At 38.7% G+C, this 18771-nt stretch overlaps 1 protein-coding gene across 2 annotated transcripts in view; it reads left to right on the top strand.

Annotated features, from left to right (window-relative positions):
* The window catches only part of BABAM2 (BRISC and BRCA1 A complex member 2), a 174147-nt gene that overhangs the window by 83705 nt on the left and 71671 nt on the right, over positions 1–18771 (top strand). For both annotated transcript variants that reach the window (XM_065630389.1, XM_065630390.1), the window contains exon 7: positions 7631–7740. In XM_065630389.1, coding sequence (XP_065486461.1) covers positions 7631–7740 — 110 coding nt within the window. The remainder of the gene's footprint in view (positions 1–7630; positions 7741–18771) is intronic.

An 18771-nucleotide genomic window follows, 5' to 3' on the forward strand; every position in this document is an offset into this window, starting at 1 on the left:
AAAAAAATGGATTGTAACTACATGTTCAGGATGCAGCTTGATAGCTTTGGGGAATTTATAGAGAAAGAAACTCCATGGAGGTGACCTATCATAAATCATCTAAATGGATAGTAGTTTGTGTTTTTATTTCTGTTTGCTTGGTTCTGAGAGTGTTGAAAGTATATTTTTGTCTTTAGAAATATGTAAATGCACTTTGTGTTGTTTCAAGTAATTCAGACTACATATATAAAGAGAAAAATTCTTTCATAGTCTTTGAAATTGAGGCATCTTTAAAGGTTGGTATTGATCTACGTTTTTAGTTATTAATGCAGTTCTTCTCAGTGTTCAAAGTGTAAAAAGCAGATAGCAATGTAGAGACAGTTGTGAAAGAAATGTCTTTTAGTGGCTGTTGCTAGTAAGGAAATATCTTGGCACGTGGGAAGGCAGCACAGAGAGTGCCTGAACCCTGACAGTCCCAGAATTAATCATTTTACTACATAAATCTTGAATCTCCATTACTGATAATTTCAAATGAAAATTTTAAATAGAGAACATGTAAAACACTGGTGAAAATGAGTCTTCCATGCACTGAGGACACACAAATGTAAATATGTACAACTGAATGTAGTGTTTGCCTAAAATCAGTGTGTCTGTCACTAATATGCAAAGCCCAGTTTGTGAACTCTAGCATGTATTTTCATGGACAAGGCTGTTATTCTTTCTGTTTAACTGTTCAGGTTTTCTCTTATCCTTTTCCTAACAGTATTCTTTACCTAACTCTGGTCACTCACATTGTGAAAGTAGTGGTAGATGACTGTGACCGTGATAAAAGAAAATGGTATAGGTAAAGCAGATCTCAGGTTTTTGTCTTAGAGAAGTACAATATATGTATCTGTGAAAGTCTGAAAACAAACAAAACCCTGGGATGTTACCCTTAAAGAAACTGATGTTTGTTTTCATGTTCAATTATTGACGCCCAATGGCATATTTGGAGGTCTTGCTGATACTTTTTTAATGTTTAGTAGATACTTATTTATTTAAATTTGTTCTAATGAAGAAAACCCAGTATCTTGTCCTATGAAGTAAGCTCTTCAGACTTGGAAAGTCATTCCCAGACTAGGGTTTTCACATAACTTTAAAGACAGGAATTACCTGGGCTAAACGCAGTCTTTGCCCGGACCAAGTCAGGTGAGTGTTTTGCTGCTTGGGAGAGGGGCCGGTTTGGAATGCTGCGATGCTGTGGGCAGTGCACGCAAGATAACTGCCTTTGTTTTCGTGAACGATCCTATTTAAAGAATCAGCACTCCTTGATCAGACCTGGTGGGTTTCCTGGAAGACAGAATTTCCTGGAATAATTACATATTCTCCCTAGAGTGAAGCAGATTTCTCTGTCTCCTTTGCCACTTTGCATTCCTTTGCCTGGTTTCCCTTAGTGTGTTTTGTTATTTTAAATCGTGAGATGCAGAAAGACGTTGGGAGAACATGTAACTGCTTGCATCAAAGCTGGCCAGTGAAACTGCTATGCAGAGAGGGTAGGAGTTGCTTGTGCTTTGTTGGACAGTTGTTTTTCACATTATTGCATGCTGACATTTGGAGGGAAAAGGCCAAACTTTGCTAACCGTTGTGATGCAAGTTGCCCAGTAGTACTAATTGAAGTGAATAGTGTTGCGTATTCTTCTGTGGTGCAATTCACATTTCAACTTCAAAAACAATTCCTGTTGTTCACTTCTCTGATCAGTTGTTAATAAGTATGGTTCCATTACAGATATGTACCATGCAAAATAACATGGGATAAGTTTGACCCCTAAGATAAATTACCTTTCTGAATATATGTTATTCTCATGCACTTCTCTGGAAAGCTTTTTTTCTCCAGAAAGGATCCTTAAATATAAATTTCACACCCAACTTCAGTGAAGCTGACTGACTTGGTAGGGTTGAGAGATACCACAGTCAAGTAAGTGTTAAAAGACTTGTCATAAGCTGGCTGCAGATGCTAAGATCAGTGCTGCCTCAGTCCTCCATGTTCTCATCCATATTCTTTCTATTTCATCTTCCCCTGACCTGCATCACATCACACAAGTTGTAAATTGAATTTATCCTTCACTTATATTATTTTAAGCAATCCCTTCCCCTCCCCATTTGCTGACACTTTCCATCCCTTCAATTAAGAGTCATACCACAGAGACAATTATTGAGCAGTTGTAAGAGACAAGAAGTCAGAAACCTCCAGGAAGAGACAGGAATGATCAGCTGGGGCTGGGAACCTCCCAAAGCAGATTTGTCATGACCGTACAGTCAGGAGGCATCTGCAGTTGTCTGCATGGCATCTCCTTATCCAAAAGAACATCGAGTAGGTTGAACAGTTTGTGTGCTTTTCCTTACCTCACTTTTATCCCCAAATCAATTGCTGTTTGTACTTAGGATAGCAGCCCCATCAGAAGCCTCACTCCCTTCTCTCATTTCCTGCTGTCCCCCAGACCAGAAGCTGCTTGCCCTCCCCAAAGCATGCCCATATTCTTCCTGCACATCCTTTCCCATCCTTTCTACCAAATTCTGAGTTTCTTTTCCTCTCATTCTTGATTTACAGTTGATGCCGCTAAACTGGATTCCTAAGCCCAGGTCCTCAATGTATACATCGACCCATTGCAGGGTCTTTTCCCCCAGTCTCATGCCTCACTACCTCTCAAGTCTTCCATGGAAAGGCAGGTCCTGCCACAGCCTGGGATAAGCCTGCTGTCACCACTTTATGCCTTGCTGTTTGGTGCAGGGAATTGCACTTGCACGCCAAATACAGAAATACCTCCTCGTGAAAGAGTGCTCTAATCAGGGGTTGCAGGGCAATTCTTTGTTGATAACTAAGAAAAAGTAATAACTGATTTTCCAGAGTCTGCATCTTTAAGGAAAAGGAACTGTAATGTACAACTTGGTTGGACTCCAGGCACAAGAGGAAATGGGTTATAGCAGTTGTGACTGTGTGGAGCAGATGTTTTGGTTGGACTGGCTATCAACCATCTGACTCATAATAAATTGTCAGTTCCAGTAAATTCCCAGTTTTCAATTACAGTAGGTAGGATACAAGAAAACAATGCTGTTTGGATGGTGTATTTAAAGTGGTTTTGATGATAATTTTTATAAACAACTCATACTAACTTTGTAAAAAGATTAAGCATTTTGCTAAGGGAGCAGCTATAAACATTGAAGCATGCATTTCAGTGTAAATTTAGGCTGAAATGAATGAAAGCTAACATAGTTGTTTAGACAGTGCTGATAAAATTAGAAATAGGATTTTAAGTTTTCCTTTGGAGTCGTGTGATACCTGAAGTATTTTCCTGACTTTTTTTGGGAAAACAGATTTCTAAATTACTTCAAACTTCAGTTTTCATCTATTCTGTGTTTCATTTCTATTTTTGCATGGCCTCTGGTTCTTGAGTTTCAAAAACACATAACCTTTCATCTGCACTGGCTAAGCAGATAAAGGGTAAATTAGAATAAAATACCATGAGTGTTCTCTTTATGCTTTTCTGTGTTTAAAAGTTTTATTTATTCGTGTATGTTGTTCCTTGAAGGACTCTGCAATAGATAAAAGCCTATGGGTTGAAAATCTTCAGGGTTGTTTTTTAGTTTGTTTTTTATGTGGGGTTTTTATTCCTTTCTCACCACATATATGTACTATCTGTATTTGTGTTTCCACAGCACTTTGGAGGTTTAGTCAAGGATCAGTCCACACTGTACAAAGTATTCTGTAAACATAGGAAACCCCTTGCAGTTCTTGAGAAAGAAAACTATTTATTTTCAGTGTTAAATGGTGTATCATTTTTTTTTCCTGTTTGATTTGAATGGACATTTTCTGAAATGAGGAAAAGATTGTTTTTTAAAAAATAAATACATGAGATGGCAGAAAGACAGTATAAAAATCTGTGTTGGATCTTTCACATTGTAGTGCACTAGAGGGCTTTTTTTTACTACCAAACATGAGACTGTTGTGGAAAAACTAATCGGTGTGCATTATCACATGCTTGACTAATGATTTCAAACATTTTTACATTCAGTTTTTAAACCTCAAAGTTCCTGTGGCCCAGGATGTGCTCTCTGTTCAGTGGAAGTTCTTTTTAATAATACCTTCTATAGAGTCTTGTGTGGAAAAAGCTCAGTGAGGATAAAATGGTAGCTTAATGTGGCAGTTCTAACCTTGGATGCTAACTTTTATAGAAAATTGCCATTCTTAATTTTTACAAAATAAGTTTTTCTTAAATATAATTTTTTGTTATACAGTCATGAGTGAAATAGAAATTTTGAGAAGGAACACGGCTACTTAAATATTAAAAAATGTTTTGTGACTTCAGTTCAACAGCCTCTTTTTTTCCTGAAAGGGAATAATATTGCCAAAGCAATTGGATGTTACTCTCTCTTTTGAAGCCAGCCGAAAAATAAAAATAGAGGTGATTTTTGCTTTGCTGCTCTGTTTAAATCTGGCCTGTTTTTTGAGAGGAATATGCATGCAGAAATGGGAAAGGGGAGGACACTGCCCAGCCAGAGTTTGCTAAGAAGCATTAAAACAACCTTTGCCTTTGGACGCCTTGTTGTAATAGAAGGATCTTGGCCCCTGTTCTGGGGAATTGTCATTGCCTGGTAATATAAGGGTCTATCATCTCACCTGGTCCCTGACAGGTTTGTAGGGATGAGCAGGAGAGAGGTCACTGGGGAGTTAAGTTCTGACTGGCACAGACAACTTCAGAAAGATCTATTAGTTGAAAAACTTTCCACAGTTTATCTGCAAGACATGTGGGTTTGGTTTAGTTTTTATAAATAGCAGTTGTAACTGGTATACTAGGATTGAACGCAGTTCCACCAAGCAGATTCTTGCATAAATAAAAGTAAAAAAGTCTGAAAGGAATAAATAGTATGGTGTGGGATACAAAGGGACTTCATTGGAAACCTGTGGCCACCTGAGCAAGAAGGCTGAGAAACTTCATGGTGGCACTGCATTACATCTTTTAAAAACCTATGGGAATGCTGATACCTTGCATTTGTTTTTAAAGTTACAATTTTCATTTCTCAGGTATGTGGGCCAAAAATATGCATCCATTTCAAAAGGTTAGTTACAGAAGACTGTACAGTTTCTGTACTCAAACTTGGATTGGACAGTAGCTGTATGAATGCGATGCAGTGCTGTGTGGGCAACAGTAGTTGCAATAGCGTTTGGTGGGTGCTATTTTTGTAAATGAAAAATATCACATCACTCAGTTTATTGTTCTTACTGCACACATCAGCTTATTGCATCTTAACATGCAAACACAAAAAGATGATTTATGTTGCTGTGTGGGTTTTTTTCCTTGGCATGTATCTTTGTATTAAAGAAGCCACTAGTGAGTGTAGAAAATATAATGTACTGTTACGTAATATGGGTCAATAGATCTCGTAGTGGTGTTCACCTAATCTGTTTTACTGTTGTTTGGTTTTTTGTTTTGCTTGTTTGCCTTTGTTTTTCTTTGATCAGTAAGCACCCTGATAGTATTCCAGAAACTGGTACTATGCGTGGTGTCAATCTGTGTGTGTGCATCAACTTAAGCACTAATATTAAATGCGAGATTAAATACATTTGGTTTGGTCCATGTAGCTTGTAAAATGCATGTAGGTTCTAATCTGTAAAAAAACCACCCCTAATTATTTGAAAAGAATTACAAACAAAAGAATATGGTCTTGGAAGAACTGTATGCATCCAAAAGTAAACATACTTGTCATCTATTGAAGAACGCACACTGAAATAAAATCTTTTTAATCATTACCGTTAATGCTTAATCTGTCTTAATAGTTCTTTTCATTTGATTAATAATTAGGAAATGGGAAAAAGCCAGGTAATGCCATAGTCAACTTCAGGAGTGAAAGCTGTTCCTTATTTATTTTTTTTCATTAATGGTGGAAATACACGAAATATCGGGGAAAAGGTTGGGGGCAGGATTGTACTCTTGGGTATTTTGTTGTTGTTGTTTGTCTTGTTGAAAAAAGGTTTTGTAATCTGTGCTGGTTCTTCTGCTGTAGATGAGAGTGCCACTTGGAAATGTAACACTGAAGGGAACATGGTGGGTCACAAGACCCTGTCTGTTACTGGTACAGGGAGCCACGTCATACAATCCCATCCACAAACTGATCACACCACAACAGGACAGCAGCTAGTTTTTGTCCTGCAACTTCAGGTTAAAACCATGTTCTGATTTCCAGCCATAGTGTGCTCGCGACTGTTTTATAGGCATTTCTAAGAGTGCACTTTTCTTACAGCTGTCAGAAGTCAGTTGCACACCAAGGCAGAACTTAAGAAAACACTGTCAGCTCTGTCTCATTTTTCATCTAAGACAATTAGGCTTTTTAAAGACCCATTCTTCCCTGCAGCTTATCACCAAGTTCCTTGGCATGTTGTGTTCTGCACGTAATAGCTGGTATGCAGCAAGTCTCTGTGGACATGAACAGTTTCAGTCCTGCCAAAGATTTAAATGGCACAAGATTGTCTTCCTGAAACCACTCAGCAGACACTTTTTTTTCCTCCCCAAATAGGGCAGGATCTCCTAACAATGTTTAAGTGGTTTGCATGTTCCTTCCTCACAGCTGCTTGTGGGACAGAGCAGACCAGGGCACACTGCACCATGTTGATCCTGCTTTGAGCACATATCTGCTGGGTTATCTGTTTCCTCTCATGTTTTTCCAAAACGGATAAAAACAAATGCGTCTTGGCAAGTTGCTATGTACATATGCACAAAACACATTAAAGGACTTTCATTTATGAGCAGCAAGTGGCACAGTGTTACTTGCTGTCAATGAAGGTGACTGCGCCACTAACTCGTTACTTTCTAACTAGAGGTGAAGAGCTTAATGAAATTGTGTGGATCAGAAGTACAGTGGTTCGTACTGTATGTGATTTGTGAATTGGAGAGATGTCAGGTCCTAACCAGAAACGATTTGTTCTACTTGATCCCAAAACTGTAGCTGGTTGTTCTGATACAAAGGAAGCCTCAGCTGTGAATGCATTAAGATTGACTGTCACAGTATTTAGCATGGATTTTTTTGGTCTTACAGTAGTTCTAACAAAGTATGCAGTCTTTGCTGAAAGTAATGCATGGGTTTAATTTGCAGGAAACTTGGGGACAATGACTTCTAGATAAAAATTTCTGATCACAAAAAGACTTTTAATCCACAAAAGTAGTAGGAGTTGAGTGCAACAGAAATTTTGGACCCTATACTACTTTGAAAAATAACATAAAATTTGTGGTCATAACTCAGTGATGTTTTAACATTTAAAAAATTCTTTGGCATTTGCATCTGATGTTAGTGTTAAACCAAGAATCCTTAAAAATGAAATCTGCATCTGTACTGCAATATGTAGTTCAGCTAATTGAAAAGCTACACTACTGTACACTTGCTAATACAGTAATTTTATTTTGATACTTTAAAGGAAACTAAGTAAGGCAGAAAATCTTTCAAGTACTAATATAGGAAGAAAGAATAAATTTGCAGCGTATTTTTCAGTCGTTACACTTCTATTTCCTCACTTAAGCGTCTCCTAAATGAATTGGTATTTCGCTTATTAGCCGTTATCTGTAAGCTTGTAAGTACTCAGTTTGTTATTTGCCATTTTATATTTGTTATTTTTTATGTACAGGATGTGAATGAAGATCCTGGAGAAGATGTTGCACTTCTCTCCGTTAGTTTTGAGGATGCAGAAGCTACTCAGGTTTTTCCCAAGCTGTATCTCTCCCCACGTATTGAACAGTGAGTGAGGTGGTTTTTGGTTTGTTGGGGTTTTTTGGGGTTTTTTTGTGGTTTTTGTTTTGTTTTGGGGGTTTTTTTGTTTTTTTCTGGAGCATTCTTTCTATTTAATCTCTGAACTTTTCAATTTTTTCCTGATAGATTTGAGAAATGTTGGCTAGGTTATAACATACTATTCCTTTAAATTGCTTAAAGTCATAATGATTACTGCCAAGTGTGTGTGTGGTGAAGAATGGCAGGTCTTCTTTTGGCTAGTCCTCTATCTGGGGCTGAATCACATATAGGTGAAGAAAAGTCATCACTAGCCGCATGTGATATTCTTATAGCGTATTAATTTATGAAAACTATGCTGTGTTTTGCTGTAGCAGTATATTTTGAGTGCCTTCTATAGTAAAGTGTGCTGATAACTTTTGTGTGGGGCAATCTTTAATTTTTTGTTTTGGGAAGGTAAGTTCTCTGTATAAACAAAGTAACAATACATTTGAATAAAGTATTGTTGTAGAAGCTGAAGTGCCTATTAAACACTTTTTAGAAACTTGCAGCTTTTGTAAGTTACTGTTTTCAGGAGAGCATCCAAATAGTTCATTTTAAGACTGTTGAACCCTACTGATCTGTTTACCAATTGATGAACAGATTTGCTGAGAAACTAGTGTTTACTCCTAAAATGGAACAGTGAGGATTAGAAATCAGTCTGCTTTCATTAAATTTCTCTTCTTCCATTTCTAGAATTAGGAACATCTTAATGTTCCTCCTTCCCTTCTGTATCTCAGTCTTGTAATACCTGCTTCAAAAAAATAATTACATGAGACTTTTCAGGTATACAACAGTCAAGCTGATCTAGCATTGTTTCGGTGATGCTTTGTTTTTCTGGTTAATACTGCAATGACTTTCCTTTGAGCAGGTGGTAACACTTCTGGATAGATGAGCAAAGATGGGAAATAGTCACTACCACGGTTTTAGAATAACTCAGTGACAAATTTTGTGTGAGTGAAGGAACATGGTATCTTGACATTTTGCTCAATGGGACATTGGTCTGGATAAACTGGTGGATGCAATTTAAAAAAACAAAACCCAAGATTTGATTTAGATAAAGGCATAAGACTTCTCAGATATTTTATTTAAGGAAACATAGGTTATGCGTGCATGTGCAAATACATGCAGATACAAATAATATATTTAATAGCTTATACGTTTTCGTATTTTTTTATTGATCGCTACTTTTTGTCAACGTTAGTTGAGAGGATAATTATAATCAAGCATGCAATTATCCTTCCATGTTCCAGAGGATTCTTCTGCTCAGCAGCTGTTAAAAGCAGATAAGCTATTACTGTTTTGCGTTGTATTTTCAGCTCTAGTCACATGTTGATTCTTAAGTGTATTTCAGGCCACCCAGGTATGTCTGTCTAGATGACCCATGTGCTAATGAATACGTTGCTTATTTTCTCCCTTTCAACAGTATCTTTAGAAAGACATTAACCTCTTGATACCAAGCGAAATAGCAATACAAAAGAACACATTATCTTCCTAAAAGTATCACATTTTCTGTGAGCGCCCTAAAGAATATCTGATTTTAGATGTGTGATGTAGAGCAATATAACAGAAAGATATTTGGGTGATGTTAGTACATATCTGATGTGTCTGACATATTTATGACTTGGTCATTTATAGCTTATGTAGTCATGTTAAAATCATACCAGTAAACCCTGGAGTTCCATGCCACACCTTGTCACATTATCGGTTATCAAAGTTGAGATACTTCACTCATCTGAGTCTGTCCTCGTGCATTTGTAAGGTATTCATCACAGCATCTAGATACTGGTAACCCATAATACCAGACTTGCTTGTGAGCTGTTGCACCTTCCTTTATTCTACAGGCTACTTTTTCTGTGCTGTGAAGAAATGTAGGGGTATGTTTTCAATATTTATTTGATTGCACTTCAGTAACAAAGATATAGTTGTCTCTTGTTCTTCCCCAAACCAATCTCTATTCTGTTCAGTAGGGGCTGATAGTCTAGATATTTAACTTTGCAATGTTTGGGAACTGAAGCAACAATACGTACTTCTTTATACTTTTTGCCAGAAGTACAAAAAGCCTCAAGAAGCCCTGAGGATTACTTTAATGACTTGAGGCCATGGCATGTTACATTTGAATTGTGTTCTGCTTATAAAAGTTCTTTCCTGCTGCTAACAGTAATTGCATCTACCAAAGCTGTGTAAGCAAATTACCAGTGGTTTTTTTTATGCAGCAGATTTTGAGGTGGAGTGAGTAGAGTTGACAGTTCCCAACATAACATTCCCAAGTACTCGACAAAACAGGAAAAATACCAAATTCCAACAATTATTTTGCTAATACCAAACTCTGTTCACCTTAGGAAGAACGAGCAAACAGGAATAGCATTTTCCTGATTTGTGAAAAAACATGTTCAGATAGAAATGCTTCAGCTTTGTAGAGAAATAAGAGCAAAGGGCCTGTTTGTGTAATGGGAGTTATCTCCTGTTTTCCCAAGAGGTTTCATTGCTTTTGTGCTCCACCATATAAACATCTATTCCCACATTTCATTTTCTAAAAATGATGCATACCCACAGTTCTTGTCAGTGAATTTGAGCCCTAGCAATATGAATATAGTGCTTTTGCTTTGAAGGTTTATTGTAAAGCACATTTGCTCTATTTTTAGGTGGATGGTAAACATAATACTAGTAAGACTTTGACTGTTCTTTGTCATAGACTCTTGAAGAGATTTGGGTTGGGGCTAACATGTTAGTAGGTCGTCTGGCTTGAAAAACTTCACATATTAAAGCATGAGGTAAAAAGAAGGATTGTGGCTCATTCAAGTCAATATTGGTGTTCCATCGACTTGTGTGGTGTCTGGCTACAAGAGTGTTAAGTCCAGTTGTTACAGTAAAAAACTACTCCACACTTACAGATGGGAAGGATTTGTGTTAATTTATAAAAATCAGAGCAATAATTATTCCTAGCTATACCTGGTTTATTCTTTCGTTACAACTTGTTAATTTAAAAACATTACCTAGCCATTACTAGTTGTTCAAAACACACTAACAGCAATTTCTAGTTAATTTGAAATCAATCACTTAAAACAGCTTTCTTTTTATAATTTTAAGAATTTTTATTCTGTATCAGTAGTCAAGATACAGTGCCATAAGAGTTGCTTTTAATGTTTTTTAATAATTAGATTAGGTTAAACTGAAACGTGTGGTATTTACAATATGTGTTTTGTTTAAAAACTACCATCATAATTAGTATCATAGAAACAAGTTTCTGCGCATTTCTGGAGGAAGTGGTAGGCTGAGAAACCCCACAGCCTGACCACCCAACTAGAGAGGACGATACTTGTCAGCATCCATGAGTGTGCGTCCCCAGCTCATCCTGCTCCTCCTCCCACCTCAGGCTGTGGCACTGGCCGCAGGATGCTCGTCGTTCCCAGCGAGGGCTGCTCTGCTTTGGGGAGAGGGTGAGAGAGCTGAGTGCTGTCGGTACCCACGGGCCATCTCTCGCTCGTCCACCTGACCCCCTCCTGCTATGAGGGAGGCACAGACGTGTTCCGAGGCTGCTTCTGCACAATGAGGAGCTGCTGGGATATTTACCCTTCGTGTCTTTGTCGCCTTTCTGTGCATCTTTCATAATGCATCTAAACCTGTTGAGAGAATCACAGAACATTAGGGATTGGAAGGGACCTCGAAAGATCATCCAGTCCAATCCCCCTGCCAGAGCAGGAACACCCAGATGAGGTTACACAGGAAGGCGTCCAGGCGGGTTTGAATGTCTCCAGAGAAGGAGAATCCACAACCTCCCTGGGCAGCCTGTTCCAGTGTTCTGTCACCTTCACTGTGAAGAAGTTTCTTCTCAAATTTAAGTGGAACCTCCTGTGTTCCAGTTTGAACCCATTGCCCCTTGTCCTATCATTGGTTGTCACAGAGAAGAGCCTGGCTCCATCCTCATGACACTCACCCTTTATATATTTATAAACATTGATGAGGTCACACCTCAGTCTCCTCTTCTCCAAGCTAAAGAGACCCAGCTCCCTCAGCCTTTCCTCATAAGGGAGATGCTCCACTCCCTTCATCATCTTCGTGGCTCTGTGCTGGATCTTGCTTGGTCAAAATTATCTTTCTAGTGAAAGTATCCTAGATATTTGTATGGAAAGGATATCCGTAATAAGAATATCCATCTTATCTTTGGCTTCCATTTATTCAAAGTCACTAGATTCTAAATCCAGGGAATCAATGTGAGATTGAACAGCTAGTTTCTATATTAATGCATGAAATGTATGTCAGCATACTACACGTGACTGTGGATTGGAAGTCTATTTTTAAATAAAAAGGAAAAATGTAATCTCTGTATTTTTTTTTTCCCTTCATGAGTTGTCCACGCAAAAGAAAACAAATGGGTTCATCTTGGTTAACATTTTAAGAAAAAAAGCTAATGGTAGAAACACTGTTGCTCAGTGAATACTGTGTTCCTTGGATTCACAGAAATAATCCTGCGATAAACACTGTTGTCCTGGAGGGCTTTTCTCTGATAAATACGTGGATGTGAATATGCTGAGAAAACCAGCTGTTAGTAGAACTTGTTTTGCTTAAATGGATCAGGCTCCATGCTTTGGGGACTGACATGGTCATTTTTTACTGGTCTGGGAGCTGTGCCAGAGGGTTCTTCGTGACTGAGGGTGGTATGCAGAGTTCCGTGACTGGGTTTAACCTTCTCGTATGGGCGGGGGGGAATGACAAGGACCTGGTCTGAACTCTCAGACTTTCAAGGTTTCTGTATGTTTTTCACTGATGGAAAAAAAAAAATGGAAGAGAAAAATGCATATCTTTGCTTTAAGGTGTTTTCTGTCTTTTAGCTGTCCTTTCTGCTGGGAGTTGGAGGACGAGTATTATCCATAGGAGGAATATTATCCATAGAATATTATCCATATACTGCCAGGTGCTGCCTCTCGCTATGTTTGCGATGCAGGGGTGCTGCGAAGGGCTCACCTTTAACACTGGCATGCCATACTGCTGTGTGCACATCACTGGTTGAAGCCTGTCTCTACATGATTGGTCATGTTTAACCCTTTTTATCTGCCTTTGGAGAAGAAAGAAGTGAGAAGGTCTTCTCTTTGGCAAATTAAAATGTGCTGATTCATCTGAGTTGATGATTTCAGTAGAATTGTTTGTAGACAGCTGAGACAGTCCATGACTTCTTCAAATCCCAGAGCATCTTTGCAGACGTGGGAAGCAGGAATGACTGTTGCTTTGCAGGGCTTGCTCTTTGATTCGGCCTAGTTTGGTCATGCCTCTACACAACCCTTGGCCAGTGAGTCAGGGATCTCTCCTGCCTGCCGTATGTGCCATGTCTCCATCACCCAGATCTTCTGCAACTGTAGCCAGTATCATAACCTGATTTCCAGTCTAACTCTGCTTTGCAACCCTTCCTGTGTCCTAAAAATCATCTCTTTGGCCACAGCCACCTTTTGATGGACTGTTGACAGCTTCAGAAGATCAGGGTAGACTGGAATTGACGGTCAAAACAGGTTGACTTGTACTTCTGTCCCAGGTGCTCACCTGTACTGGCTGTTCCTTTTTTGTGTGTGTATGTGAAGAACACACAGAGAACAATTAGTGAAAATAGTTGTAGAAGAACTAAGATTTATGTGTCCATCATCTAAATGGTGCTGGATATGATAATGCTGTCCTTAAATGGTTCAGTTAGTGAGATTTTTAAAGTTATTTTCTTTCAGTTAAGATGCTCAGCAATTAGACCTAGTAATTGAGGTATGAAACACTTGAAGCAGTTTGGTGGGACTGATTGTGTTGCTAGGTAGTGAGGTACCAGTTTCTCTGTATAGAGACAAGAGGCAGTTGTTGGTGTGATGTACACTTTCTGGCAATCCAGAGCTCAGCATTGCCTCTAGTCTCAGAACAAAACTTAGACCTGAAAACCGGGAAGGGTTTGTGTGTTCCTGGAGGTTTTGTCAAGTTTCTCTGAGTGCTGGCCTATATGCATTAGGTTCTGTAACCTGATGGTGGAGACAGTATTTTTATGTGATATATCAAGTACTTTACCCCTTAAAGGATTTTCTTCTGTAGTAGAAAAATACGTATAGAAAATTAAATTAACAAAATATTACAAAAGAGAAGGGAAATATGATTCAAGACAGCCCTCTCCAACTCTTCCTACGTACTTCTGACTAGAGTGGATTGGTCTACAGAAAATTCAGTAGTTTTAAACACACTTATTTCCTCTAGATACAAATCTTCCCATTGAGGAGTTGCATTTTTTTCACTCGTGTGCATATAGGTTATTTCAGGCTACTCTAATTAAACATGCAATTCTGTTTCATGTTGTGTTGTCATATGCTATGAGTATAACGTGTTTCGTTGTAATAATCCCTGTTTCAACACAGGCATTTCTAGGTACCGTTGCAAAGCTGTACTCTTCTGAAATATCATCCTCAGCATTTTTAGTGTGATATCACTGCTTCTGTGTGTGTTTACCCTCCTACAAATAGTGATAATGAAGGAAAAAGGGAACAAAGTAATTTTTCTTCAGAACATCAGACAGTATTATTCATAAAGGTGTTCTTGGTTCTTTACTGTTGCCCATATGTTTAGACTTGTATCTTTGTACAGTGAGGTTGTCAGAAGCACTTTTCATTAATCAAAACTAATTCTGGCAATGGCATTGAAAATTACTGTCATCTCAGTTACTGGCATACTTTCGAAATCTTCCCCTGTATTTGCAATAGGGGGTTTTTATTATTATTTTCTTAGATTGTGTATACTTTGCTACTTAAATTCATTTTAGTTTTACAAAAACTCTTGCTTTTCTTTTGATACATCAAAAGTTTTTGCCTTTTCTATTGCCTACGTTGTCCTCATGGTTTGGGGGCTTGGAGGGGATTTTTATTGCCATTCTGACATCGCTGGTGCGGTAGCGAAGTTCCTTTCTCAGATGTTTCCCCAAGACATTAGAGCACACGCAGCAGATTTCATTTTCCTTTTTCGAAAGGTTTTTTGTAGGAGAAATGAAGCCTGCTGAACAAAATCAATCTGTCTTAGTACAGAGCTGTGTCTGCCACAGGTGGCAGGACTTTTTCATACCTAAGAATTAATACAAATCTTTTGGGGTTTTATGTAGAACCTTTTGTTGTAAAGAACTATGTCGGCCAATTGTAGGGCCAGCTTGAACTCTTTGAAATGTTCTCCACAAAATTAGTCAGGCTGACGAGATAAATTTGAAACAAGTGCCATCTTCTCTTATGCCACAGCTTGTGACATGGCAGTTACAGAGCAAGCAGGATGGTCTGGTATACTGGGGTTAAATGTTAACCAAAAAAATTCCTAACTAGGTGTTTCTTGAAAATGCAATGAAAAAGTAAGGTCCTACCTGAATAATAAAATGTACATGTAGGGAAGCTTAACTTGGAGTTTTTCTAGGGCTAAGTGAATTGTGATTTGATGGATAATATGCTGTTGTTGAATACTACTTTAAAAAACAACAGCAATGAAATAGAGAGTTGCTGGGAAATCACAATTGAAGCAGTAGTTTCTCTGTTGTTAAACACACTTAATTCCACAGACTGTCTCTTTGGAATGAAATAGCTCTTACAGAAGAGAAGTGCTTCAAAGTTACTGGCTGCATCATATCTTAAAATTATCTGACAAGTTTGAAACTTCTGCCAATTTATTCTTAAATGTAGTCACATGAGCAGGTCATGGAGGATTTTTCTTTAAACTCCAATTGAGCTTTAGCTGTTTAACTGGATCCATTCTAACTGGTTATTAATTACCAAAACTGACAAACAGTAGTTACAATGAGTTAATTAGAATTTGTCTTAGCAGCAAATGCAGTGACTATAGAAAGGCACATTTACTCAACAGTTACAAAACCTCAAATTTCCTAGAGTACGCTTTGAACCCGCTTTTGTTGCCGCGTGGGTATTTTTCCTAGTTCTTGATGTAAATCCAAACCCACCGCTACAGAACATGATATCGTCTTTTAGCAAAGTACACTTTATGGAAGTTGATTTTTGCGTATTTAGGACATGTGGCTTGCTTTCTGAAAATGGTGACTAAGTTATTTGTTTTCAGAGAACTGCACTCTAATTGTGATCTGCACATTCTAGTGTTCTGTCTTCAGACTTTTCCTATTTTATTATTTTAAACAGTTAACAAAAAGTCAGCTACTGTTTAATGGTTGCTTCCAGATGGTCATTTTCAATAGGTACAAATCTCTGACCACTTGGAATTGAAGAGTTAAGGATTTTCAGAGAAAACCTCTGAAAAATGTGAAACACAGAATTAACTTGTGTGTGAAAGACCTCCATTTTGATTGCCTTTGTCGTCTTCTTCCCCCTCCAGTTGGGGAGACCCAGCAGTGCCCACTGGGAACCACATTCCTGTTGCTGGTGTTTCGGCAGGGGACGCGATGCCGCGGGGAGTGTGGGTTGAGGAGGATGGCAACAAAACAGCCCTGCAGGGAGTCCGATAGGCGGGAGGGGGACTGTAAGGTGAGAAATCTTGGGCCCCATTGTCTCTGTGGTCAAAAGAAAAGATGGAAGTGCATACTTCGAGATTACCAGAAGGGTTCATTCCCCCGCCAACCTGCCTTTTATCCATAAGCTTCCCGACTCTACAGTAGTACTAGGTACCACTTCTCTGTTTTCTTTGCTTTCTGCCTCCCTCTTTCCTGCCAATAATCAGTGGTGTTTTAGACTTAATGTCTTCTTGAAAGGAGCTTTAATACCTCCTTAGTTATCTGTTGTAGGAAGATGCCATTTCCCCCCAAAATACATCATGGCTGATTTTTGCAACATGACCACTGGGTTTCTGGAGGTTTCCTTTTCCCTAATTATTGTCAAGAATTTGATTCATTATATTGCTGACTTCATTTAAGGTATATGAGGCAGTCACAGTCTGTCCCGCTGCTTAACTACACGAGCTCCTCAGCTCATGTGAATGTTAGCTGAAACCACGTTTCCTCAAGACTTTTGGTTGAATAATCTTTTCCTAGATAACAGATGCCCCTTCAGAAATATTGAGAGCTTATTTCCTAGGAGCTTTCCTCTGGGGAATCTTCTTATCAAATCGCAAGGATTTCTTGAATTGTAAACCCAACACAGGCATCCTATAACTATACTAAACTTCAGCTTTCTGTAGAGTAGATTCTGTAGAGTGCAGATTGCAGACAACTTAGAAAAGTCATTCTTTAAATGGAATGGAGTTGCTCTGTTTTCTGGGTTCGTCTTTGAGTTGTCACAGGCTGTATACAGCTAAACTGTGGGACCCACCTCTGAGGTTTGCACCCAGGTCAAATTCAAAGCTAGTGTCAGGAGAAGACCTGGATGTTCACTCTTCACCCTGATTTTCATTGGAAGAGACTCTGAGCACTTAGGGAGAAGCTTCTGTGCTCCAACAGATCTTTGATCTGGATGATTAAGAGCCAAAACTCTGGTGTACACTGTGAGGCACACACTCATTTTGGGGGGTTGGGGGCACTTTTTTTGGTGCAGTCATTGATATATCTAGCTAAGCAAATTTCAAAATGCTTATTTAAGACATTTATCAAACATGACGTGGGTAGCAGTGTTTTGAAATACTTTTGTTTCAGTGGGTTTATAAACCATTTGTGTCTTTCTTGCTTTCTACAAATTGTGTAGCCAATGTGTTAAAGGCAAAAAGTCTGGCCTTTTTAATGTATAGCTTGGAAACATGCATGTGTGTTAACAAAGAATATGGTAGAATTTAAGTCACAGATCTCACATGTGATATTTAGTATGTGCATGTGGTATGTGTCGGACATCCCATGGAGAAAGACAAATTACATTTGGCAGCAACTGAAACTTTAGAATACAAAAATGTAGATTCTTTTTTAGTTGGATTTTAAAACTAAATTCTTTGAGCTTGTTCTGGTCAGGGTCCGCTGAATATCCATGAGCAGGAAACTAAAGCTATTTAACAATTTAAGTGGACAAAACTCTGTTAGTACTGAAGTTGCAGACACCATAGTGCAGTGGAAAAACCTGTACAAATAGAGCGAAACAATTCTGCTTGCAGATATTTGCTGTTGAAGCCAATAAAAGGGCTGTGCTCTTCTGTGTGGTTTAGTGATGTCAAGCACTACTTGCTGGAGGCAGCTGTGCTTCTGCAATGCTTTCCTGACCTTAAATAGCCTATATGCTGGGTAATGCAAGCATTCAAATATAAATCCAGGGCACATAAGGACAGAAGGAGGCCAGAAAAGCCATCTAGGCCCTTTCCCTCCCCCGAATTAGTGTCTTCCTCAGTATTCTTCTTTTCTGGTATTTGTCCAAGATATTTACAAAACCGTTTAGACTAATTGTTCCCTTGTGTTGCCTCAGTACTGTTTATTCCATATGTTAAGTACTGCGTGCAAAGCACTTCTGCTTTTCAGCCTGGCCGCTGCTTGCTTTCCTTTCCTTTTCCTTTCTTTGCGGTTGCCTTTGATAGCAACCCAAACATCTGTGCAATCTCTGCCTGTCCAGGGAGGCTGCTGCTCTTCCCTCGCCCTCCTCTCTAGGCCAAGTAGGACTTTAGGGGACATGTTGTGGAGGTGATCCCTTCAGGCCATGTTTTCAGTCAGCTTCCCTGATATTTTTTAGGGTTTTTTTCACTTTACTCTGAATGGTAAGGTGGTTAGATGCCATGTGTGTGTAATTACATAGTGATCCTCCTAATTTGTTCCACTGCTCAAAGATTGTCTGTGTTTCTTTTGTAGCTGTAATGAGGACTGCGTAACTCGCTTCCTACCACCTCAAATCCTGTTGGTTTCAGTTGGTACTCTTGTTTTTGTTCACTTACCTACCACTTAAGTTTCTCTACTGCCTTCTTTTTTTTTTTCTTTAAGTTCTGTCTCTTTTCTGGTTTTTGTTTCTGGCTCTGCATAACTCTGTATTTTTGCATGTCAGGTAGCAGTTTTTCTTGCAGTTGACATAGAAACTGTGAGGAGAGTTGAATGATGAATGTACGTCACGACAAGGGAAGTCTTATCAAAAGTTTAGGCACTGTTTG

The sequence above is a fragment of the Caloenas nicobarica genome, chromosome 3 (assembly GCF_036013445.1).
Source record: "Caloenas nicobarica isolate bCalNic1 chromosome 3, bCalNic1.hap1, whole genome shotgun sequence".
NCBI lineage: Eukaryota > Metazoa > Chordata > Aves > Columbiformes > Columbidae > Caloenas > Caloenas nicobarica.